The sequence below is a fragment of the Haplochromis burtoni genome, unplaced genomic scaffold (assembly GCF_018398535.1).
Source record: "Haplochromis burtoni strain Fernald_Lab_line unplaced genomic scaffold, NCSU_Asbu1 Contig_155, whole genome shotgun sequence".
NCBI classification, from domain to species: domain Eukaryota; kingdom Metazoa; phylum Chordata; class Actinopteri; order Cichliformes; family Cichlidae; genus Haplochromis; species Haplochromis burtoni.
The window spans coordinates 735,700-760,413 of record NW_024582516.1 but is presented as its reverse complement, the minus strand read 5'-3'; the positions used below and the strand labels follow the sequence as shown (position 1 = coordinate 760,413).

Here is a 24,714-nt window from a genome sequence, read left to right as displayed (position 1 = left end):
AAAAAAAAAAGACTTTTACACGGTGCTCTATATGTCAGAAGTCTGGTTTTTATGACAAAAAAAGCATTTTCTAGCTTATCGAGCAACTATTAAACTCCTCCAGGTTTACATGGTCAATACTGGAAAAAACGCAAATTACTAAGAAAAGATGAGGTGAATAAATCATCACTTTATAATTAAAAAGTGATTTAACAGTCAGATTTTATTACTGCAGAAATGTGTGATTAAAGTAACAATATTGATTTTACACCATATTTTACTGGTATTTGACCTTCCCCTTGCATCTACATCCATATACTGTTGATGAACGCAGCAGTAGCCAAGGGGTAGACATCCCCATCTAGTGAGCTTGGAATCCAGACTTTCATGAGAACAAATGTTGCATAATCAATAAAATGAGTAATAAAGCTGTTTAAAGCTCTATTAGAGTATAATTTGTGTAAAATATGTTCATTTTTCTCAATCCTGGGGGCTCAGACAGATTTACCTTTTTAATTTGTCTTTAAATGCATTTTCACGAGGTTGCTCGCTCATTTGTTTCCCTTTATTGACATGTTAATCAAGCTTTTAGGTTTTTTCCTTTGTAATGTGCAGGGGTGCACATAAGTGGTCCGCAGGTGCGCATTTGCTGTCAAAATAAAAGACGCGCACCAGATAAGAAGTTGCAACGTGCGTTTGCGTACATATAAAAGGCACTGTTTTTGTCCGCTAGAGTGGGATTTTCACGGCACATTCTGCACCACATCTCTGTGCGTTCATCATTTGTTTGAAGCCAGCTCACCTTCTGCAACCACTTTTCCAAGAATACGCACTTCTTTTGCGGTTCGGACTCCTGACATTTCTTTGGAGGTGGAGGAACACCAAAGTAATTGCTTAAAGGAGCTTGCTTCTTCAACATCTTTAAGAGTTCGAAACAAATGTCTGTCCTCCCCCAGAAAATCTTATGTACGCAAATGCGCGTTGCAACTTCTTATTTGGTGCGCGTCTTTTATTTTGACAGCGAATGCGCACCTGTGGACCACTTATGTGCACTCCTGGTAATGTGTTCGGTTTGCAGTAAAAATCAAGTGGATGAAACAAAGAGGACAAAGAAAAAGAGTACATTTGTCATTTCTGGCTAATTACTTGACGCTGGACATCAACAAAAGCTGGGATCATTTTACATAACTTTTAAGAAGGAGTCCTGTATCATGCTCTCCACCTGGTCTACCAGCACACTGTACTCTGCTTCACAAATGCTGTGTTTCCTCTTGGCACTTTCTTTCAGGCATTTTATCATCTCTCTGTGCATTTCTGGTCTGGATGCAATAAGTTCCAGCTTCTTGAGCTGCTCAGCGGGATCCTCTGGAATATTTGGGATTTGTAAAGCTTTGAACACAGCGGGAGCAAATTTCCCATAGTGAGCCGTGGAACAAAACACTACGGGACACGAGCCATCCTGCAGCCTATCAGCGACGAATTTAGCCACAGCCGTGTGTGTGTCCATGACGTAGCCCGTCTGTGTGTGAACTCTCTGGATGGCGGCCAAGCAGTCATCCTCAGAGCACCAGCCAGACAGCACTTCCTGCTGAATCGTGCCAAGAAGAGGCTCGGGAACCTGAAAGTGCTGCTGTCTGTCTAAGCGTGTGAACAGGTCCTTGACAAGATGGCTGTTTCCGTCGGAGACATGGTAGATAAACCTCTCGAGGTTGGAGGACTTCAGGATATCTATAGCGGGGGAGTGGGAGAGCATCAGAGACCGTCCCCGAAGATCGTACTGGCCTGTCTTGATAAAGTCAGTGATGACACGGTTGTGGTTGGATGCACAGATAACTTTTCTTATCGGGATGCCCATTTGTTTGGCATACACAGCTGACATGGCATTGCCAAAGTTGCCAGTAGGGATGCAAACATCAATGGGATCGCCGAATTTGATGACACCATCCCTGCACAGATCCAGATAGGCTGATGAATGATAGACCACCTGAAAGAGGAGAAAATGTCAGTAAAACTTTACTTAGTGTTGCAAAATAATACTGCCATTGTAACTGACTAAAAATCACAGACATTTAGCAAGTAAGTGAATTCCTGAAGAACAGCAAAACACCTGGATCAAACTTTTGGTGTTTTCACAACAACAGAATGGGAAACACAATAAAATTTCACTTTACAATAACGTTGTATTCCTGTTTCTGCATTTTAAAGAAAGACTGCTTCGTTCACAAGCACACTGGGGTCATAGTTTGAAGTTTAGTTCCACTTCCTTGCAGCACAAACCAGAAATGGACACCACTCACCTTGAAAATAAAAGTTTTTTAAAACATGTTAGCTGCAGCTCTGAAACAACCATTTTTGGTAACCATGGAAGTCTGCTGGCAACCAAAGCAATCACAATGTTGGCTACGAAAAAGCTTATTAAAATGTAATGTTATAATTAAATGCTTATATTTATAAAAATCAATGTCTTCTTGCAGCGACACTCGGTGATCAGCAACCTACCTGTGGCAACAGCCGTGCCCAGTTGATGGAGTTGCCGGTGCTGAGGACTGTGCCGTACTCTACAGCGAGATGCCCTGTCAGCCCCGCCTCCCCAAACATCCTCTTGATATTTCTCTGGCAGAAGTCAAAGTCTGACAGGACGCTGACAGCCCTGGCATTGCCCTCCCTGTAGCTCATCATCTGGAGCTTCTGAATCTCACTCACTCCTCCCTCCGGGAAGAACACCAGGACGCCGGTGCGGTGTCTGTCAGTGCCGCTCAGCCTGCTGAAGCCACTGAGCACAGCACTGCCAGTGTCTCCAGATGTGGCTACCAGGATGAGGTAGTTGCACATGAGTGGGAGGCAGTAGGCGAAGAGCTGAGGCATCAGCTGCAAAGCGAGGTCCTTGAAGGAGGCGGTGGGGCCGTGAAAAAGCTCCTGAATGTACTGATTGTGGGCGAGGTGTTTTACAGGTGCGACAGCCTTGCTGGCAAAGTTTGACCCATACGCCTTGAATATCATTGTTCTGAGATCCAAAGCAGAGACGTCCAGAGGGTGGATGCACTTTTCAAGTAAAACTAACGCTCGCTCTGGGTACGACATCTCAACTAACCTCTGCCATTCGCGTGTGCCTATCTTTGGGAAGCCATTTTTGGGAACATAAAGCCCTCCATCTGGAGCCAGACCCTCCACAACCACATCACTAAAGTATATTTTCTGCTTGGACAATCCTGCGCTATCACATCGGGTTGAAATGAATGTTTCTTCATCACTTTTCTGGTATCTCTCCACAGCTTTCAGCACCTTCTCTGCTACCTCCTCCACTATGTCTCCTGTTCCACACAGCACCCTCACATCCAGCCATTTCTCATAAAACTGTTTCCTGTAAAGCAAAATGTCCCTCATGGATACCCCTTCCTCCTGGCCCACTATCCTGTTCACCTTCATGCTGGTGAGTCTCTGTAAGATGTCCTCACTGTCCACATCCAGGTAGAAGACCAGCCCGCTCTGTTTGACATGCTGCATTGCTTCAGCATGAAGAGGATTAGAGCCCGTCAGGGAAACAACACACCCAGAGGCAGAGAAGTTACACAAAGCTCGACCTTCTTCCTCCAAGAAACACCTTCCGCCAACTGCTGCCAACTTAGCGGCAACAGGCATCTTCCATGCCGTCTCCAAGACATCATCATCAACATCTATGACAGGGAGTCCCAGTTTGTGGGCCACTATCTTCCCCACCGTAGTTTTTCCTGCTCCCGGAGGACCCATGAGCAGGATGTTCTTGTCTCCCAGGCAGGTGGATCTGGCGGAAAGCCATGATTTTTGTGTAGACAGTGAACTCAGGCACCATTTGGCAGCTCTTATTGGAAGCTGGCTTGTATTCAGTAAACCCATTCAGCAATCAAATGACAACTGCCCTTACCCCTGTGAAAAAGAACATATTTCAGTTTTCTTTCTTTTTTTTTTTTAGAACAATGGTATTCTAAGATTATAGTACACCTAAATTTACAAGTCAGCATGTTAGCTTTTTGACAGACCTTGAAAAGTATTATATAATCTTGTCACACACCCAAACATCTTAAAGATAAGAAGACACCGTTCTAAAATCATTATCTCTTCCATTTAGACAATAGCTCTTATTGCTTTTAGATTGGCCCTAAAAAGCCATACCAAAGCTGTAATTGTAAACAGAAATTTTTCTGATTACATAAGATGGGTAATAATAGACCTACCAAGCATATATGCAGTTACATTGCAAGTACATTTAAGTGCATTGACAGGCACACCTCCCCCTTTTTAGTCACATGCACTGATGTCCGAATGTGGTGAAAACTGTCCCACTTCAGGCACAGCATTTCTATGCCTTCTCCCTCATTGTACACAGCGAGAGGCTCTGATTTACAATGGCAGCGAGATGATTATCAGGCAGAAGAAAAGATAATATCTGCTGAAGATATCAGTATCTGATTACTGGGAAGGTGGGATTAACAAAATATCAGGTAACATCATAAAAACAAACCTCCGCTTTGATTTTATACAAGTTGGTAAGCTTGTATAAAACAAGATAAAGTGCATCTGTCCTTCAGATGCCTGATGTGAGTTTTAACCTTCACACGCAAACATGTGCTTTACCCCATATGCAGTCTGCGGGGGACAAACTAGAAAACTCGAATTCATTGCAAGAACTTTTTTTCATAATTCGTACAGTTCAATAGTGTTCAACAGCAGCATAAAAAGTATTTATTTATTTATTTTTTTAACGTAGGTCAGTTTGTTTCATTTAAATGGACCGTTAAGGTATAATTACAGATATCAGTAGCATGCTTAGATTTCTGCTTTCGAAGTTTAGAGAGTTAGCCGAGGAATTTAAAGACAGCTGCAGTTGTAATTACCAAGCTTATAAGCTTTGATAAAATATCGTAAAAGGCTGGGATAACTTCTCGGCTTATTCAGGACACTCGCAGATGACCGTAAATGAAATTGAATGAGCAATACACTTACGCAAATAACGACTTTCCATAAGCTCCACCTGTTAATAAATGACTTTGTAAATTACGTAATTATGTGATCTTGTTAGTTTACACAAGGAAATGAACTCTTTGCTGCAACAGTCTCCACAACAGTCGCCATAAATAACTACGGTGAGCCTAGAGGGACAAAATTATATTTATCACTGGAAGCAAAAAAAGAAAAGAAAAAATGCTTAACTACATATAAATTCAGCGACGTTTTAAACTGTAACCAAACAGCTTAGAAGTTGTAGCAATGAATGCGAAGTTGTAGCAAACATCTAGAAAAATCCACAAAACAAAGAGAAAATCTGAACTCTTTGCTGCTTTCAAGTCTGCCTCGAAAATCCCCCCTCTAAACGCCGAACAAACTTCACGCGAAAATAGCATATAGCCCTAGTAATCTTAAAGCAAGAAGAGAAGAATATTTTATGCAATTTAATGAATAACGTGAAACATTTTACATTTGCAACTTTCAAAAATAACAAGATGTAACCCTAAATGAGACACTTTCCGACTGCTCATGAACGCAACATCTGCTGTTCTCGTTTCCTAGCAACTAGCCGTTGTCAAACAAATTTGGACAATTTAAGGCTATTAGCCTTCAAAAGAAGCTACAGCACTCTTTCGTTAATCGCTTCTTTATTCAGGATGTCTGAAGATGTCCATCCTCCAGAAAGTGCCTTCAATCTCCTTCCAGTGGAAGACAAAAAGAAGGAAAAAGCGCCCAGGTAAATTGCTTCAACTTAGCTCAAAGTACGCAGTTAGCTTTAAACTGTTATTTGGGGTAAACAAAACAAAATCAGGACATCAGTTTGACATTAAAGTTTTACAAAGTCTTTTGGGTTTTTGTTTGTTTGCTTGCTTGTTTTGTTTTCCAGAAATAACTAATAAACTTGGGGTAAGTAGTAAATTGTAGTTTTACAGAGAATTTTTATTAAAATAAAGAGAAAAGAAAAACAATCCTAAAAACAAAGCTATATAGCTATATAGCTTTGTTTTTATTTGCGTTTTTAAATGTTTGCTTTTAGTTTTATGGAGATTGTTTTTAGAGTATGTTTGCTCATGTTTATTGAAACGTTTTGGTGTCTGTTAAAGGTTTCTTTTTTCCTTTTACGTATGTAAAGAGTTAATTAGAGAGATTTTATACTTGTTTGATGTTTTAGTAAAGACTCTGGATTCGTGATTCCTTGTAAGCTTTTACTGTGTGTAACTGAGGAGACATTACATGCAAGTAGCTTGACTCCGGGGGTGGGAACCCAGTCCTGTTAGACATTTTTCCTGCGTGCATGCGCAGTGAACTGTTCGCTTCGAACAGGTATGGTAAACCCCCACTAGTCAGATGTTCTACACTACTGTAAATTTAGATTAGGTCGTAAAACAGATACGCAGCTTTTGGACGGTATTTTAAAAATAGTATAGGGGGAAAAATCCAGTATTGTGTAATAATGTAGTTGATTTAATGTTCTTTCAGATTGTTATGTAAATTAAAATGAAAAACTAAAAAAACTCATCACTACCTATTTTGTTGACAAGTTTGACTTAAAAATAACAGCAGAAAAGACTAAAAATTGTGATTTATAATATTACATTTTGTGAGTACAGTATATCAATTCAGTTTTCTTTTCTTTTAAAGCATAGTTTTCATTTTTTTTAATTAAAATAATAATAATTTTGTTTTTAAGTTTTTGTAGTGATTGCTTCAACTAATGTGTTACTTTTTCTTTTTCTTTTTTTAAGGTATGTATCAAAATTCAGGCCTGCAGTTATGTTGGAGAGAAAACTGGTGAAGGAGCCGATAAGGACGATGGGACCTGCCAGAGTGGAGTTGCCATCTCCAGAGAATTTCCTCAAGAAGCATTCGAAAGAGCCCAAACTGCCTGAACGTGAGTTCATCTGTCACACCGTTTTATTAGCGTGTGGGTTTGCCTTGAGATGGTGAATATGAGCTTCTTGGCATTGCATCTTTCAGAGACACAGAGCTCCAAAGATGTTCATAAAACCTGCTCTTTCACTGAGAGGAAACCTCCAGTCCCCAGAAGGAATGACAAACCACTGATGGGAATTCACACCAAGAGGGACTTTTTAAAGGAAACACCTGAACTGGTGCCAATGAAACCACAGCCTGCATGCGTAGACACCAGCAAGGGGCACAAACAGGTGCTGGAAAACTCAGGGCTTGTCCCAAAGTTCATCACACGAAAGGTATTTTCCTACAGTTGCTACTTGCAGTCTTTTAAATATCAACATAAGGCATGCTAGAATAATATCATGTTTATATTTGCTCATAAAACACACCCTGCATGAAGGACTTTGGTAGAGTACCAGCGTACCTCCAGCAGCGCAGCGAAGCAGAGAGGAGGGCTCGAGAGGAGTATGAAAACTTTGTAAAAGCAGAGCGGGAGCAGAGGGCCATGAAACACATGACAGAGGAGGAGAGACAAGCCATCCTGAAGGTAAATAAATGCAGAGGAACCATGCTGGATCTTACAATTTAGTGGATTTAACTTGAGTTATACAGGGTTTTGAACTTCAGTTATTCACATGCATTAACACAGTGAAGCTGTAGGATGACAGTTAGATTGTTCTCAGTTAAAGTAAATGTTGAGGGTTCTTTGTCAGAGTACAGTTTTTCATTTAAACTTGATTTTTCTATATAAGGACTTACAGTAGGAAGTCAGAAGACTAGCGGGACCATCGATATTTAACTTTAGATCCTTGATTTCTCAATGTGGGCATCATTATTTTGTGTTTAAGCTTTGCCTCGTGTGAGTAGGTGATATGGTATCCAGTGATTCATATGGCACAGAACAATGTTAATGTTTAGCCATTAACACGACACAGTGTCTGTCCCTGTGCGGGGTATGAGGCACAAAAACTGAGATCTCTGAGATCATTCCAGCAACATTTTCTGAGTTTACTTATAAAAATGTTCACAACTAAACTTGTATAAAGTGCATGTAACATCAAATTAATTAGAACTCTCATACTCGTGTATACTGTTTTTTAGTTCAAGAGATTTCTCCTCCTTAACTGCTGCACATGCAAAAATAAACAACAATACACCAAAGCCAAATCTGGCTGCAAAATATCAGTTTTCCTTCCTTACTCAGCAGGATTTCTTAGATAATTACCCTCTGTAACATCTCTGACTGATGCCTGTTTACTCAGAAAAGCCTTGAATACAGATAGTCTGTCTTGTGACATTGATGCGTTTCCTTCCCCAAATCTTCTGTCCAGCGCCTGAAGGAGACCTGGGATAAGCTACATCACGAGTACCAGGCCCTTCCCCTCATCATCGACACTATGTCACAGAGGGCCACCAAGGACTGCCTCGAAAGGCAAATGAAGCAGCTGGAGGACGACATCGACTTATTCGAGAGGTTCAAAATCATCTACATACCTAACGATGATTAAACTCAGCAGAGATGAGATGCAGTGTAGTGAATGTTGTTATTTGCCCCATTCATGAGGAAAATAAACTGGTTGATTTACTGTATATTTTTTTTGCAGTGTCAGTTCATTTTTTTACAAAGCTAATACAAAATACAAGATTTTTTTCAGACAAACAACACTCACATGAATTTATGACTTGGGCCACTTCCATGTGTAGTCCAAAAACATAAATTTGTTGTGCTGTTTCATGACATGAGAGAAAGTTTTGGCTGATGATGACGAACCCTGCTGTTTAGTTCCTGTGAGATTTTAACAGAGGAAGAAAAGCTCAAAACATAAATCAGGTTACAAGCTCAACACAGACTTTCTTTAACCCTCTTGCTCTTTTAAAGCTATCAGGGGAAAGTAGATTACAAGGTTGTTGTTGTTTTCCAGCATGATCTCAGTTTAAACTGAGTTTTGTGGATGAGTTCTGGCAGAAGATCAACCCTTAAAATACTGAAACTATGACTGTTACCTCCTGCGCTCATGTCCCTTCCAACGGTTGGCCTTTTGAGTTTGAAGGTTGTTTCATGACTAAAGCCCAAATGATGCAGGATTTTTAAGAGCAATACTAAATTCACTATTTTGGGCATTTAAAATTCTGATATATCAGCCAATACATTTTTTTCTTTCAGTCACATGTAAGATAAACATCTTTTTCTGGCATTTGTTGTGTAGCTGCCAAGAGGGAACTTGCAGAGTGTCCTCTTTTGGGGAAAACAATGCAATGTCAACACTCATATCATGGTTGAACGGTGTTTCTCTGATGTCGTCATTACTTTATAAATTTTCACTTGTCGCCCAGTATAAATAGCTAATATCCAAAACCATCAGAATCTATTCACAACTTCTCTTTCACGTTATTTCCATTACTCACAGTTCCAGTTAAGTTAGGACAGTCGACAGTTGCAACGTGACACTTTAATACAAGTTAAATGTAAGTCAAAGTGGCACATGAATTTGCAAAATAAATGGAAAACATTTTACAATAAATCTAAATGTTTGCTTTCGTCTGTCATGTTTTTGAGCCTGATGTGACGTCAAAAAACTTGGCAAGTCATGTACCAAAATTTTCCTCAGACTTTCTGATTTGTTTGACACTTGTGCAGGACTGTGCTGTTAACTGAAGTTTTTATTTCAGTTGGGCAGCACAGCAGTGGAGTGGCTAGAACAGTTTTTTCATAGCAAGGAGGTCTTGAGTTTAAATCTATCAGTCACTTGGTGCCTTTCTGTGTGGGTTTTCTTTGGTTCTCCAGCTTCCTCCCACAGTCCAATGACATGCTTGTTAAATAAAATTTGGCCTTCATTTGAATGTGATCTGTCTCTTGCTGTTAGCCTTTTGATGGATTGGCAAGCTGTTCAAGGTGCACCCCAAATTTAACTTTATAACAGCAGGTTCAGCCTTTTCACAACACTAAATTGGATAAGGAGTTAAGAAAACGAATAGATTTTGGCTTTCAATAAGTATTAGAACAACATGATCTCAGCCCCTTAGCTCTCATTTACAAGTGTCCTCCATAAAACCCCAAATTCACTCCCCCACAAGGCTGTGGCTGTGTTTACTTCAGGTCACATTTCTCATTTTGTTTTTTCTGATGAATTACCCACTATTTCCCCAAAGTAATCACATTACATTGTTGTGATCTCAATATCGACCAAAGTAATTGCAATTACAATTTTTGCTGTCACTGAGCAGCCCTTCATTCAAGTGGATTTTCAAGTCTAGCTCTTCTTTTCTCCTTCTGTGAATCCATAAATCCAGAGCTAAAATTTAAGCATTTATTAAATGACAAATAATTTCTTATTGTGTTCCTTAAAAAGTATAATCCCTCAGAAAACTGAATAAAATTTACTGCTTACGTACTGAACCAATCATTTGTTGTTAGATTTCTTTCCCCCTTCCCCCGTCTGCAGTGGCCTGCGATGCGGCCACGAGCCAGCACAGCATCACATGAAGCTGATTATCCATGTAAATCTCCACAACCAAAACAACGCTTTCCTTTTGCACAAATGACTCAAGCGTGATCGCACGGCCCATGAGGCTGGCCGGAACTCGTCTGGATGCCTCGCCTTCCTATTTTCCCTCTCTGCTTTGTGAGTGGGCACTGAAAAGAAGGCAACAGTAACAGTAAGTGATGATTTGTTAACAACAGATTAGAGATGTTGCTCTGGATGTTAGTGAAGGTCGTATTTGAAGAAATGTTTCTCTACATGTTACCGCTTTTGTCTTGTTCAGAAGGAAGTAAGCTGTTTTTGTGTGTTTCCACTTAAGGTCACTTTCACGTGGATTCGTCTATAAGTTGTGCCACAATGTCAGCACTGCTACAGATGGACAATGCAGGGATAAAAAGAAGAATTGTGGTATGTTTAACACCACGTTTAAACATCTATAGTGCTAAAGTAGTGTTTGGTAGTTACTTTTACGGCTATTAGAGGCTATTATTCCCGTTTTTGCTACTTAATATCTTTTGTGGTTTTGTAATAAACAAAGCAGTAAAGACAACTGTCTGCTTTCAATTTTAGTTGTTTTTTTTAATTCAGAGATTTAAAAAAATATATAACTTCCAAATTTTTTTGTTTATCAAGACACACAAGTCAACTAAATGAAACTAAAATGAAAAAGCAAAGCAATTTTATAGTAACGTAAATTAAATAAATATAAATAATTGATTAAAACAAACATCATCACACTATAATGATTGTAGCATATGTATGTATGTATGTATTGTTGTATCTTCCCAGCATATGTTGATACTGCCAATAATCGGTCCTGACAATAATTTGCCTGTCCTAGATAAAAGATGATTGGCCAGGCTACAGTCTGGACCTGTTCACCTATCCTGAGCACTACCATGATGACATCGAGAGTATTTACATTCCACATGGGGTAATCATGAATAGGTAAGAAAGGCCTACAACATCACAATGATGTCATAAAATTTCGTAAAATCACACGCTGCGTGAATATATGTTAAAATGTCACATTTTTACAGCTTATTGACAACAAAAGATTTCAGCCACTTCTGCTCCAATCGTATGGTAAATGGCCTGTATTTGTATAGCGCTTTTCTAGTCCCCAAGGACCCCAAAGCACTTTACACAACCAGTCATCCACCCATTCACTCACTGGTGATGGCAAGCTACATCGTAGCCACAGCCACCCTGGGGCACACTGACAGAGGCGAGGCTGCCGGACACTGGCGCCAACCAGCCCTCTGACCACCACCAGTAGGCAACGGGTGTAGTGTCTTGCCCAAGGACACAACGACCGAGACTGTTCAAGCCGGGGCTCGAACCTTGGCGAACTCCCAACTCTTGAGCCACGATCGCCCCTAATGAGGCATACGAGTAAAGAAAAGAAAATACACTATTTCAGAATGTAGCGTTCAACATCACAGGTCAAAGGAGGACAATCTTTGTTTGAGCTTATTATTTTCCCAATACAACATTATGTTACTTTACAATGACACGAAAACATTATATGCTATCCTAGATTTCTATATTAACAATGCTGACAGCATAAAACATCAAACTAAAAGGCATGAAACATCAAAGGGCTGTTGCCCTTAGGAGGGGGCTGCGATCTCTGAGTGTTCTCATTTGTAGTATGATTTGATTTGCTCTTGCAGGACCGAACGCCTGGCCCACTACATCATGGATGACTTTCGGGATGACAACATAATGGTCCTGTGTGTTCTGAAGGGAGGCTACAAATTCTGTGCAGATCTGGTGGAGTTCATCAAGATTCTCGGCCGGAACTCCAACAAGTACCTGGAGACCCGAGTAGAGTTCATCCGTCTGAAGAGCTACCTGGTGGGTAGTGCAGCAATCTATGAAAAAACTTTCATAAATTGCCTCAAAGGGCATTTTGCCCAGCATCTCCACCCTATGGTGTGACAGGTACGCTGTTAGATTTTTACATTTAATTAATGCTTTAAGTTAGGGATGTTTCACGTAGCTTTGAGCTCTCCATCAAGTCTCAGAACTGGACCTCTTAATTTTAATTGAGGTGTAGGTGCCTATTGGAGTAACTATCTGCCAAATCACATGGCAAAAAGTCTGTAAATGAGTAAAGGTGTAGTAGTTTAGCCATATGCTGCTATCACAAATTACAAGACATCTCTGTCTGTGCAATGAACCCATAAAGTTTATGGATGCACCTTGTTAACCAAGCTTGCCACTGTGGGCTGATAACTTGGAACTCCATCATTTCATCCAGATGTGGTCACTTCTGGCTGAAAAACAACATGGCAGTAGGTAAACTGAGGATTTACAAACTAATGAACACATGGCAAATGTAAAAACATTACAACATATTACATGCTTTAATCACATCGTCCCATTTTTCTCCTTCTTATACACGCCAACTCAAATATTAGTGAAATATTCTTGGTTCTACCTTTCCACCTGGGAGGACTTCCTTTGCAGTTTTATATCAGTCAATTGACTGAATGTGTTGTGTAAACAGACGAAGCAAGCAATGTAAGGATTCCAATCTCCTATCAGGAAGTGGGACGTGCATTTTTACTGTGCTTTTTTGTTATTTTAACCTTAAATAAATAAAAGTAAAACAAAATCTTAAATGATAATGACCACAATTTTTGCGGAAGCCCTGCTTTCAACGCATACTTTAGCCAGAGCCACCAGATGTCACTGTTGTTCATGTTTAATGTGAAACATTCACACAGGGCAACTCAAGGACGACTCAATGTGGAGTGACTGCATAGCTCAGGTCATGAAAATAGCAGTCTGCTAATTGGTGCAGCTGTTGCTGCCAAGAAAAACTGCTCATGTCATGATGGAGTCCAACACCTGGAAAGCATAAACTGTGGAACGACGCAGCAGTGGTAACAATTATATCAACTGTCGGCAAAGTCACTTGTTTTATTGTGGTGTGTTTTGGCAAGCAGCACATCTGAAAGGATGTGATTTGTTTTTCTCTACATGTGGTCACATTTTTTTAGTCCCTTTTGAGCACGGGGGAGGATTCACTGGCTTTCGTGGAGGTTAAAGCAGCGAGGACAGCCTAGTGATGCTGTGATGTTCCACGATATAAGGTTTTTATTTTTCTTAGGGCAAGGTTGAATGAGTTATTTAAATAATACCAAAATAAGTTCAACTTACTAGAGCTTTATTTAACTCTGTGAAGGCTACAGAAAATTATGACAAAAGTACAAAACTGGCAGAAATCAACATTAAATCTGAAAAGATATGATGACAAGTTAAGAGACCATACAAAAGTATAGTCTTATATTAAAGTTCATCTGATTCCTGATCATTGTACTTTGATGTCAACAACATGGCGTGGGGTAGCGGTTACTGTTACTGCACTGTAGGACTGTGTGTTTGAGTGATAATGTCGTTAGTCAATCTCGCAGCTCATGATGGAGACATGTGACCTGCCCCAGGCCAGGATTTTGTCCACGTCACTGCTGCTCTTATCATATCCGAGTGATGCATCTATAGCAGCCCAAGTCTAACTTCAAAGCTTCCATTCTTAAAAGCTTTAAATACCATGCTTCCTCAGAGTTCATATCTTTGTTTATGTTCAGGACATTTTATCTCAAAGACTTTGTGAAATATGTCTCCCTATGTGCAGTTATGTACCACACAGTGGTAACTATATATATATATATATATATATATATATATATATATATATATAATATATACATATATATACATTATTTTACCTATTGTTATTATTAATATTAGTATTATATATATATATATATATATATATATATATATATATATCCAAGATCGCGTTGAACTCGAACTGGCTGAACTTGGATTAAACATGAAGTGTTTACTTCATCAGAACAGCCCACCATGGGAACATCAGAAAATAAGATTATAGTGATACAGATATATATATATACTATATATATATATATATATATATATATATAATATTATATATATATATATATATATATATATATTATATTTTTGTTTTTTTTTTTTTTTTTTTTTTTTTTTTTCTATCTAGCATTAGCTAGCAATTTTAGCTGTTGATTCATACCATTAGCTAGCAGTTAGCTATTGATTCATACCATTAGTTAGCATATAGCTGCTACTCTATTTAGAAAAAAAGCTTTTTATTCATAGTTTTAAGAAATTACTGCATTTCAAATATCTGTGTGAATGTTTAGATAATTTTTTATCTAGTGTTAGCTGTTAGCTAATAATTATAACTGTTAGCAAAATATTTAGTGAGATTTTACAATCATTTAATCACTTTAATATACCATATAATTTTATCATTAATGTGTATTTCTTTTCAATGGATATTCTCTACTGCTTATCCATTACTTTTACTAAATTATTATATTTTCTGACCCTTTTTCAAGCCTGTCAGGATCTGTTTGCTTTTTTAACACAGTGGTTCCCAAATAGTGTGCCTAGCCTTAGATTTTGTGTCAACTAAGCATTTGTGTTGTCACTGTACAAAAAGTAACAAATGTAATTTAGATGCGCTATATTAGAACACATGAAATTCCCTGATTAGAGGCCCTGGTTATTGAAGTCAAATAATCACTATCATGTGTGGAGAAAACCCCGCAAAAGAAACTGTCAAAAGACACTACTGCAAAAGCTACGCTTCACCTGGACCGGGGTTGACAGCCTTCTGCCCAAGTGTATCATTTGCTGAAAGGAGTTATTAAGATACACTCATTCATGCATTCAGACACCAAAAAAGTGTCTGATAACAAGATGGATGCAAGTTATATACAAGTGGAGTTTATTGCAGATGTAAGGATCTGTATTCCTGCAAGTTCCTTCATCTGACAATAGCAGCAAATGAAGAACTGCTGATATTCCAGATGACTTAAAGGCCATTTTCTCCAATTATGAGAATGGGTGTGCCTTGAAATTTTGGTGTGGCTTGAGCAAAAACAAATTTTGAAAACCAATGCAGTTAACTGAGGTTGCTGCACATATCCCTGACTGTAAATCACAGTTAAAGGCAATTTATTGTAATTAACAGGAACCATGGAGTAACAAAAAGGGCAAAAATTACAATTGCTGGGTTGCAAAATAAAAATTAACTGCCCTCTTTTCATCTTCTCACCAGAATGACCAATCAACAGAGGACCTGCACATCATAGGATGCCGAGATCTGTCTTTTCTGCGTGGAAAGGTGTGTGTTTGTAATTAAGCAAAGTCAGGATAATGACATGGGATAAGGATATTTTTACATGCTGTTTTAAAAGAAACTACCCTAGCCTCAAGAGGGAGCTGTCAGTTAATCTGTCTTTAGGTAGAATTTTTTCCCAAGTGATCAAAGTCACACAGTTACATTTGTTAGACTTAGTCTTAGACAAGACCACACCATTATGCTCTGACTTTTGAGGCTTGCTCACCATATCGTCCTACAGTCTCCAGGCTGGCCATGAATCAGAGATTTCAGGCAAATGAAGAAGGCAGATTTATTGACTGTTTGTCCCTGCTAATCCCTGGCAGGGAGGACTGAGGAGCCTGTAAGGACAGTCTGTGGCATTGTGAGGAATTACCCTGGAGTAAAAAAAAAAAACACTGATGTTGAATTCTTTAAAGTTAGCTGTCAAAATGTGCTTTAGCGACAATATATTTTCACTTCGGTTAAGAAGGTCAGAGGGAATAAAAACAGAAAATCTGACAGGCACCTTACACAGAAAGCATGAATCATTTGGGGGAAAAAAATGTTGGTGCTCTTGTCATAATTCTTCCTCTGGACGGAAATGTTACACACAAGCCTCCCACAAGTCTCATACATTATCAACAAAACTAATCATCAGTCATCATCATTTCCTCGGCGAAATGTTTCTGAGGCTCAGTTCCAATTCGAGTATGAGTTTCTTTGTGATGATGCCAGCATAATGTCAGCTCAGTGATGTAAATGTTATGTTGATCTGTGAGGTGACATGAACTCAGAGCTGTGCCTGAGATGACCATATTAATGATACTACTACTACTTTGATTCGCATCACAGGGGGCATCTGCACAAAGTTTGGTGCACAGGATGACCCACAGCCAATTAAGTTTCTGAATTTTCCTCTAGCGCCATCGCCGGGTCACTATTTCAGTGATAAATTAACACTTATTCCTTCTAATGGTAATTAAAAGGTGTTACAATATTTAAAGAATAAACTAAGAAAGGTAAAATTGCAGTGGGTCTAAATCAGGAAAATATAGCTCTCCTCCTTCAGGTTAAATTGGGGATGTCAAACTAATTTTTTTATCGTGAGTCACAGACAACTCAGTTTGATCTTAAGTGGATCGGACAAGTGAAATACCTCTTTCTGTCACACATTTAATCCCTGAGATATCTTAATATAAGAAATGGCACAATTTCAACAGCATATCTCAGTTTTTCAAAACAAAAAAATATAAAAATACCTTAAAAGTTCAAAAGTGTATGCCCTCTTTCACATTTTCCAAAGCCATCCAGTGGGCAAAATTGGAGTCTGGTCCACGGGCCGTATGTTTGACACAACTGGGATGGATTTTCAAAAGCCTGAAAACAGAGACTTGAGGAGGTGCAGACAACTAGTTCCCTCTTAGATCACTTGAATCACAAAACGTTAAAAGTTGGATGACCTGAAAGCCTTGTTTGTTCCAACTGGCCATGTACTGAATGCATGCCTCACTGAAGTAAAAGCAAAAATCTCAATTAGCAGGTTTCTGACATGTTTTGTCCCCCCCAGAAAAAAAGAAAAACGTTGTAATGTTTACCAGCTTTAACTTGGTAAACATTACAAGTGATTCCCAAGGTTCCCAAAAATGTAATTACAAAAACAAGTCAAAACATCTCATTTACAGATCCTAGGAGAATCATAAAATCCCAGCCAATGATGCCATACACAGTGAAATAATTGCCAGTGCATATTTGTTGCCCAACTGGCTCCATAGTTTGCAGCAGGCAGTAAGACAGGTTTGTTGTGCTGTAGTTCTTGTGTTCTTTACTTGTTCCTATTAAGCGTTATGCAAGAGTGTTCAGGTGTAGACTGGGAACACTGGCCAGGCGCCCGCATTCTCTGCGATCACTCTCCCCAAAACCATAGATACTCTCCACCGCTCACAAAGAGTCCCATACACCCAGCCAAGGAAACAAGAATTCATTTGAAAGTGTGCAGCAGTGAAAGTGTGCAGCTCCGAAGTGACTTTTGCTCACTGTAGACACAGATGTTCATTACTGAGGAGAAGAGAATGAGTCGTCTGTGTTTTTGTTCAGGCGCTAAAAATACTGCCAACATCGCTGCTATAGATACCATCTCTAAGAAATTCAAAGACACAACACCGCCTTTATTTTTGCTTTGCTTGAACAGTATTAAAATTCAAAGGTGACCGTTCTCTAATCTTTTTCTTTCTTTGTTTTTCACATGTTACCAAGAGTGTGCTCATTGTTGAGGTGAGTGTGTGTGTATGTTTTTCTATTTTTGTCGGATAAATCCCTTCAATTAGAACCATTTCTGCCCCCTTTGAGACATCATTTACTTTTGAAAAGTCGTTGTTGTTGTTGTTGTTGTTGTTGTTGTTGTGGTTTATGTCAACGTAGGGGGAAAAAACTCATTCTGTTCCTCTTTGGGATCATGTTCCAGTTGTGAAGGTTTCTGGACTAGATTCAGACACACATAAGAACATGAAAAAAAAGCATGCTCTGATAGCTTCAGATGCAAAACAACGAACAGCTGCTCAAGCTCAATGTAATCTTTCTCAGTTATACAATGTCTCAGCTCTTAAATGAATGTAACAGAAAAGTTTTAAGTAACTGGAAATCCTCTCTCAGATGCCACTCATGTATTCATTAATTGCTCATCAATACATTTACCTATTTCAGTTGATCAATATCTGTGCAAAAGTCTTGAGCTACCCCTCATTCCTTTTTATATTTCTGGGAAAATGGGAAATAGGTGCAGAAATTTATTGAGATTTGTGTAAGCATAAATAAAAATACAGTATATAACACAAAAACAGTCTTTGTACAGTTCTAACAAGCTTGAAAGTCAATATTTGTTTTTTGCTTTTTTCATTCTTCAACACAGTCTGAACTTTCTTGAGCAAGCTTTCTTTTCATTTCTTTAAGTAGTCTTCAGGAATATTTCTCCAGGCTTCGGGAAGCTATTCAAAGACCCCACACTGCTTCTATAATATTGCTAGTGTTCCCCATTCGACCGTGACCATTTCTGACGAGGTTTTAACAAACGCATGGATCAACAGAAGGGTCACATTGATCTCTAAGGTCTTGTGTCAAGTCTTTGCTGGATTGTCTTCCTAATTCTTAATGACATGACTTTCAGATTCTGTCCACCTGCTATATGTAGCTTTTTGAGACCTGCTTCTTCTTCTTTTGTCCACTTATCAGGTTGGTGTCCTCCTAAGAGTTCTTTGGGAAACACCTCAATTGCATTATCTTTGGCATTTTTCATAGTGAAAAGTGTTTTTGTGACAGGCTGCTCATAAATTGTCTCAGAATTCCTCTGATCGATGGGTGCAAGGACTGAACACATGAAAACCAGCCAATGTCCAAAGGCAAAGTTTAAAAGACCTTCATAAAGCCTGAAAAACTTTAAAAGTACAAAAAAATCTGCTTCCTCCTGGCAAGCAAAATATAAAGAAATCAGTTGTGGCTCAAGACTTTTGCATAGTACTATATCTTGATCTTTTTTTTACTCTCATATATCCCACGTTCTTTCCTCCAAATCTCTTCCTCTCTTGCTTTGCTCTTCCCTCCCCTCAGGCCATAGTTGACACAGGAAAGACCATGAAGGCCCTTCTGAAGCATGTGGAGACCTTTGAACCCAAGATGGTCAAGGTCGCAGGGTGAGCCAGTTTTTTAGTCGTCTGTGTTTTCCCCTGTAAAGGAAATGCCAAGCGTGTGACAAGCACAAGAAGATATCACTTGTCCACAGTCACTGCTATCTCGTGTCTGTGGGCTGTTCCTATGCATTCCCGAGATCACAGAAACATGATAAACATCTCTCACACATGGTTCATGTTGAAAGTTTATTTCCTCTGGATTGTGAAAACACTCCAAAAATGTACATTTTTAAAAATATTCAAGTCTTTGTCTTATCACCATGGTTTTTGTACCAATAAATGTCTTGAAATTAAACTGAAAAAGTCAACTTTTTGATATTGCATACATAATTTAACATTTGAGGGTAATTAACGTTATTATTTTGTATTTCAGGCTGCTTGTGAAGAGGCTCGCTAACATGGCTGAAAGTCTGACAGACTGTAACTATGCTCTTTGTTTTAACCTTCGTAGCACCCACACCGTACCCTACTTGCCAGTCTTTTTCATTTATTCTTATTCTTTCACTTTTTTTCAAAGTTGAGATAATTTAGCAAATTGTTCGTTATTAGGGAAGTGTCCTGACCTGATAGTCCTCCCATAATTAATCCCAAAATACAAAAGAAGTGTGTGTTCAAGGTGCCTTGCCACATGACACAAGTAAGTGACCTCCTGGAGTTCAGGAAGTCAGTTTTTGAACAAATTAAACAAACAAGATATAGCTTTAGTTTACAAATATTAACTACTGGCTGCAGTCATGGGAAAAAGAAAGTATACTCTTGTTGAACTCTAAAGCCCTGCATATCAGGACATAATCAAAATGATCTAGTCTTTAGCAGGTTCTGAAATGACCTAAATACAACCTCATATGAACAATCATACATGATCTACGCCACGTCTTTATGTGTAATAGAAAAACGAAGCCAAAATGCAGGAACAGTAGGTTAAAACTAAGTACACTCCATGATTTTTTAGCTTGTAAAACAATCTTTAGCAAGTCATCATTTTATGTGGGATTTTATCAGTCTTTCACTTTGTTGTGGAGGAATTTCAACCCACTCTTCTTTACAATGTTGCTAATGTTGTTCATTAGGATTTGCAGTAATTCGCTTATGCACAGATCTTTACTACATGCCTCATTCACATGCATATTCATATAAGCACTTTTTCCTATACCTAAGCGCTGTGTCTAACATTCTCACACACACACTAACACACTAAAATAGAAGCACTGGAAACACAAAAAGCATCAAAGACAGTCCTTTTATGTCCAAATCAAATGAAAAAACAATTTTTTGAACCAAGCTTTGAACTGTGAACTGGCCTCCTGTGGCTAGTGGAGGTGTTGCAGATTTTCTCACATCATCTTTAGCTTAACTTTTCAGCTCTAGATACTGGCATTTAAAAATAAAAGTTTGCAGCAGCTTACAGCAGGGTACTCAGAAGTATTAGCACAAATTTAAAAGTCTACTACATTAAAAAAGTCACATACCTAGTTTTCTCTTTTCATTTAAATTTTCTTTCTTTGAGTTTAAGCTCTGGGTGTTAGATTTTCCTCCTAACATGTGTCACTTGTTTCTCTTGTTCGCTTAATCAGATGTGATGATTCAGGTGAGACTGCTTCATCAACACCTATCAGTCATCTTTAATTTGAGCTGAAATTTATTTGTTACACCTCATAATTAGTTCAAATAAAGGCATCAAAATGTGTATTTCTAGCTGTTATGTGCGATATCACAGCCACTCACTCCTGGTTTAGTCAAAAGACTAACATGGAATTTTTGTTTAATGTTAAACAAATCAGGATACTTAACATTCGTGTCTGTGTTTGCATTGTCAGATGTTGGATTTGAAATTCCCAACCGGTTTGTTGTTGGCTATGCCCTTGACTACAATGAATACTTCCGTGACCTGAATGTAAGTCTGACACTCCAAAGAGCTGAGAGAAAGGGATGAAAGAGACAGGAGGGGAGAGTAAACATAGTAAATCAAAGACGACATTTCTTTTGCCTGAAACCTAAACTCACCCAACAGGTATGCTCCCCGCCACGAGGAGATTTTACATGTAGGCAAAGTAGCTCAGAGCAGGTGGTTTCTGTCTGTGTTCACAAGGAGGTCTGTGTCACCCAGGACAGGAGTCACTGAATGATATAGATGATAGATTTTTTTACATGTAAGATAAAAATGAATGAAGTATTGTGTCTATTTTTTCCAGTTCCTGATAAACCATAAATGGTGAGTTTACTGGGTTGTATGAAAATGTAGCCAACAGACTTGATGTACTAACCCCCCAAAATGATCTCAAACAGCGCTCGTTAGCCAATTTGTGAGGTACATTAGTTCAACTGCTTGTTAAAACAAATATCTAATTCGCCAATCACATGGCAGCAACTTAGTGCGTTTAGCCATGAAGCCATGGTCAAGACAACCCGTTCAAACCAAATGGGGAGGAAAGTGTTCTTAGGTGACTTCGAACATGAACATTTTTTCTTGGCACACTTTGGCCCACAGCTCTTTTCTGACACAGTGTACCCACCTTGTGATGACTCCTTTCAGCAGGATAAAATCACCATAATATAGAGTTTAAATCACATCAAACTTGTTTCTTGAACATGACAGTGACCTCACTGTACTCAAGTAGCCTCCACAGTCACCAGATCTCAATCCAAGTTTTGGATTTGGTGGAACGCAATGGCATCCACATAGAAGTGCAGCTGTCTAGTTCTGCAGCAACTGTGTAATGCTATCATGCCAGTACGGCCCCAAATCTCTGAGGAATGTTTCCAGGAACTTGTTGAATCTGTGTCATGAAGAATCAAGGCACTTCTAAAGACAAAAGAGGTCCAACCCAGTACTAGCAAGAGGTACCAAATACAGTGTACAGTGAGCGTACGTTGTTGTTGAGTCAAGATTCAAACTGCAGCACAAATATTAATCTGAAAAATTGTTCTAATGTGCTTTAAGTTGAACAAAAAACACAGATTTATCCACTGCTTCTAAATGTTAGGATTAAGAAGACTGCTGTTTTATTTTAAGCTATGTAAAAGTTCCTCTGGAGAATAGAGTGGACTGCACAGCACCAATGGCAGCAGTTATTACCAATGAACTAATATCACAGTGCTTCACTTTACGCAGGGGTTCTAGGCAAGGATAGCTTCTCTGCCCTCCTTTGTTTGCCATTATCATTTATCCCGCTTCAACCTGCTAATTCAAGCATAAAATAAACTGAGCGCTATACCTGCAAAGCCTTCCTCTTCAATATCCAAATCCATACACTATTCACACTTTACAAATATCATCTATCTTTTGCACATTGTTAAATGCACATTTTTAATAGTCACCAAACTACAACCCAGTTTTAAAAAGAGCAGAAGACAACCCTTAATGTTGAATTAGTCTATACCTATGATAAACTACTTATTTCCAAGCCCCCATCCACTTGGTTCAAATTCCTAGAAACTCCAACATCCAAATGGCATTACACCACTAAGAACAGGACACATGGTTACTTACTGTAAGCGCAATGTGCTTAACACAGAAGGTAAAAAATATTAAACCCCGTGTAGGTAACAATGCGTTAAGGTAGTGAAATAAGCTAAATAAATAAGCACTGGTCAGAACTCAAATAATAATGTACATGCATTTTATTTTTGTTCCATGTTTTAATTTGAGAAGGATTACCTCTTCCTGTGCTTTTATATCATTATTCTTTCTGCTGAAGCTCAGCACATGACCCACAATTTATAATTACTTACTTATTATTTTCCTTGCTTTTTTTTAAATTACTACACAAGCATTTGCGCAATCTTTTTCTATCGGTTTATTTCTGTTTACTTTTAGTGGAAATATAGTAAAACATATGGATTATTTAGATTAGTTTTTTTCTTTAGGCTGTTGTTCCTCTGTAAATATTCTCACTTTCTTTTTGATATGAATTCAGTTTAATTCAAGTCTTTCTGAAAGCGATAAGTTCAAATCTATATGGACCCTGCTGTTTTTATCTGTGAAACGTGACCTCGAATTTACCTCTTACTCATGTGAAACACTAAGCTTGACTCCCACAGTCACGTACAGTATGTGCAGCACGCACTGTTTGTACTGTATGGTTGTGTGTGTGGCTCTTGTCCATGTTTGAGGGGGGTGGTATTCGTTATGAAAGTTTGAAGGCGTGTGACCTGTGGAATGTAGAGGTTAGGCTCTGATAATCAGACAGAGTTAAAGCTTACCCTCTTATCTGTCCTCATCCCACAGAAGAAATATGAGTTGAATCCCCAGGACACCCGAAGCTAGATTAATGAATGAGTCATATCTTTGGAGATCACTTTCTTCTCTTTTCAAATTTGCTGGTTTTTATGGTTTCATGCTGCAAATGGAATTTAAAGTTTGTAAAAATGATCGCAAAGCTAATTGTTTTGTTTTTTTATCACCCCTTGTCATTTCAGCATATCTGTGTCCTCAGCAGAACAGGAAAGATGAAGTACAAGATATGAGAAGACATGAAGCCATTAGTTATACTCAGTTTTACAGCAGCACATATTTCTCTCCCGTTGCTGTAACAATTTGGGAGGGGGGGTTGGTCTTCATTACAATTCAGTGCTGGATGGACACTGTGAAATGTTTTTATGCGTGAATTAAAAGGCATTTAATTCAGTTATTGCCTCATTCTTTATTTGCATGTTGATGAGATTCACACTGCAACAAAGAAAGTGTTAAATAAAAAGAAAGACAAGCCGCCCACCAGGACAGGACGCTGGTGACAGATGGAGAGAGCTTATGGACGTTGGCATCCTCGTACCCGGATGACGCCCACAGCACACAGTGGGTACTGCATCTTCACACCACACTGTATCTGCTTGTTTCTGTCAGTGGGTTTTTTTTTTTCCTGTGTAAGTTTGACCTTCTCTATATAGGATGATGTATGTGTAGCGTTTGACAGTAGATGTTTTTACTTTCACTTGCTAAAAGTTGCAATACCTTTGAGCGTAAGGCAAAGATGCACAAGCCTGACTACGATAATTAGAAAAAATAATTTCTTGGCCCGTGGGAGTCCACGTGGCCTTGACAAAAGTGCCGTGAAAGCTGGAAACTACAAAATTGTAATTTCAGTGTTACGTTACTTGAGTGACTTTTAAAACAAAAATTCTTTAGCTAAAAGAAAAATGAGTTTTTGTTTTCTTAATCTATGAATAAATATGTGTATTTGTATTCAAGTCATATCTGACATTTACATTACTCTCAAGCCAAAACACATTAGCGGGAAACTGTATGTGGCCAACACCAATGAGAAATTTTACCTAACCACATAAAGATTACAGTACCATAACATGTGGAATATTTGTGCTAAAATACTAAAACCATTCAACTCATTTTGATTTGTATAGTGCCTTATCACAACCAAAGTCACCTCAAGGTGCTTGATATTGTAAGGTAAAGGTCTTACAATGATAGAGAGAAAACCCCAACAATTATTGATGACCCCCTATGAGCAAACGCTTGGCAACAGTGGGAAGAAAAAAATACCTTTTAACA

General features: G+C 38.7%; 3 protein-coding genes across 4 annotated transcripts; 2 read left to right on the top strand and 1 right to left on the bottom strand.

Annotated features, from left to right (window-relative positions):
* Positions 1 to 984: 984 nt before the first annotated feature.
* Positions 985 to 5,275, bottom strand: LOC102296310 (threonine synthase-like 1). Its single transcript, XM_005932132.3, has 3 exons — positions 4,960 to 5,275; positions 2,479 to 3,882; positions 985 to 1,963 (listed from the first exon to the last, which is right to left on the bottom strand). Exons 2-3 carry the CDS (start codon positions 3,850 to 3,852, stop codon positions 1,160 to 1,162), a joined length of 2,178 nt encoding a protein of 725 aa, XP_005932194.1. The 5' UTR covers positions 3,853 to 3,882; positions 4,960 to 5,275; the 3' UTR covers positions 985 to 1,159.
* A 233-nt stretch (positions 5,276 to 5,508) lies between these two features.
* Positions 5,509 to 8,466, top strand: enkur (enkurin, TRPC channel interacting protein). Of its 2 annotated transcripts, none has more exons than XM_005932133.3 (5): positions 5,509 to 5,698; positions 6,708 to 6,853; positions 6,940 to 7,172; positions 7,277 to 7,423; positions 8,208 to 8,466. In XM_005932133.3, exons 1-5 carry the CDS (start codon positions 5,619 to 5,621, stop codon positions 8,382 to 8,384), a joined length of 783 nt encoding a protein of 260 aa, XP_005932195.2. In that variant the 5' UTR covers positions 5,509 to 5,618; the 3' UTR covers positions 8,385 to 8,466. The 2 variants fall into 2 exon arrangements, with proteins under 2 accessions (XP_005932195.2, XP_005932196.1); XM_005932134.2 differs by lacking the exon at positions 5,509 to 5,698 and adding an exon at positions 5,769 to 5,868.
* Positions 8,467 to 9,522: 1,056 nt separating this feature from the next.
* On the top strand, positions 9,523 to 23,838 carry prtfdc1a (phosphoribosyl transferase domain containing 1a). The gene is made up of 10 exons (XM_005932135.3): positions 9,523 to 10,533; positions 10,678 to 10,766; positions 11,200 to 11,306; positions 12,035 to 12,218; positions 15,484 to 15,549; positions 17,782 to 17,799; positions 19,129 to 19,211; positions 19,582 to 19,628; positions 21,026 to 21,102; positions 23,628 to 23,838. The coding sequence occupies exons 2-10, from the start codon at positions 10,716 to 10,718 to the stop codon at positions 23,673 to 23,675; spliced, it is 681 nt and encodes a 226-aa protein (XP_005932197.1). The 5' UTR covers positions 9,523 to 10,533; positions 10,678 to 10,715; the 3' UTR covers positions 23,676 to 23,838.
* The last annotated feature ends 876 nt before the right edge of the window (positions 23,839 to 24,714 follow it).

What these genes read in the sequence shown, in the direction of transcription:
- prtfdc1a (XM_005932135.3), top strand. Translation starts at nt 10,716, where the DNA reads ATGTCAGCACTGCTACAGATGGACAATGCAGGGATAAAAAGAAGAATT. An exon ending in TCCGTCTGAAGAGCTACCTG is followed by an intron (nt 12,219 to 15,483) that starts GTGGGTAGTGCA and finishes TCTTCTCACCAG; the next exon opens with AATGACCAATCAACAGAGGA. An exon ending in GGCTGAAAGTCTGACAGACT is followed by an intron (nt 19,629 to 21,025) that starts GTAACTATGCTC and finishes TTGCATTGTCAG; the next exon opens with ATGTTGGATTTGAAATTCCC.
- LOC102296310 (XM_005932132.3), bottom strand. Translation starts at nt 3,852, where the DNA reads ATGGGTTTACTGAATACAAGCCAGCTTCCAATAAGAGCTGCCAAATGG. An exon ending in GGGCACGGCTGTTGCCACAG is followed by an intron (nt 1,964 to 2,478) that starts GTAGGTTGCTGA and finishes CTCCTCTTTCAG; the next exon opens with GTGGTCTATCATTCATCAGC.
- enkur (XM_005932133.3), top strand. Translation starts at nt 5,619, where the DNA reads ATGTCTGAAGATGTCCATCCTCCAGAAAGTGCCTTCAATCTCCTTCCA. An exon ending in AAGAAGGAAAAAGCGCCCAG is followed by an intron (nt 5,699 to 6,707) that starts GTAAATTGCTTC and finishes TCTTTTTTTAAG; the next exon opens with GTATGTATCAAAATTCAGGC. An exon ending in AGAGCCCAAACTGCCTGAAC is followed by an intron (nt 6,854 to 6,939) that starts GTGAGTTCATCT and finishes TGCATCTTTCAG; the next exon opens with AGACACAGAGCTCCAAAGAT.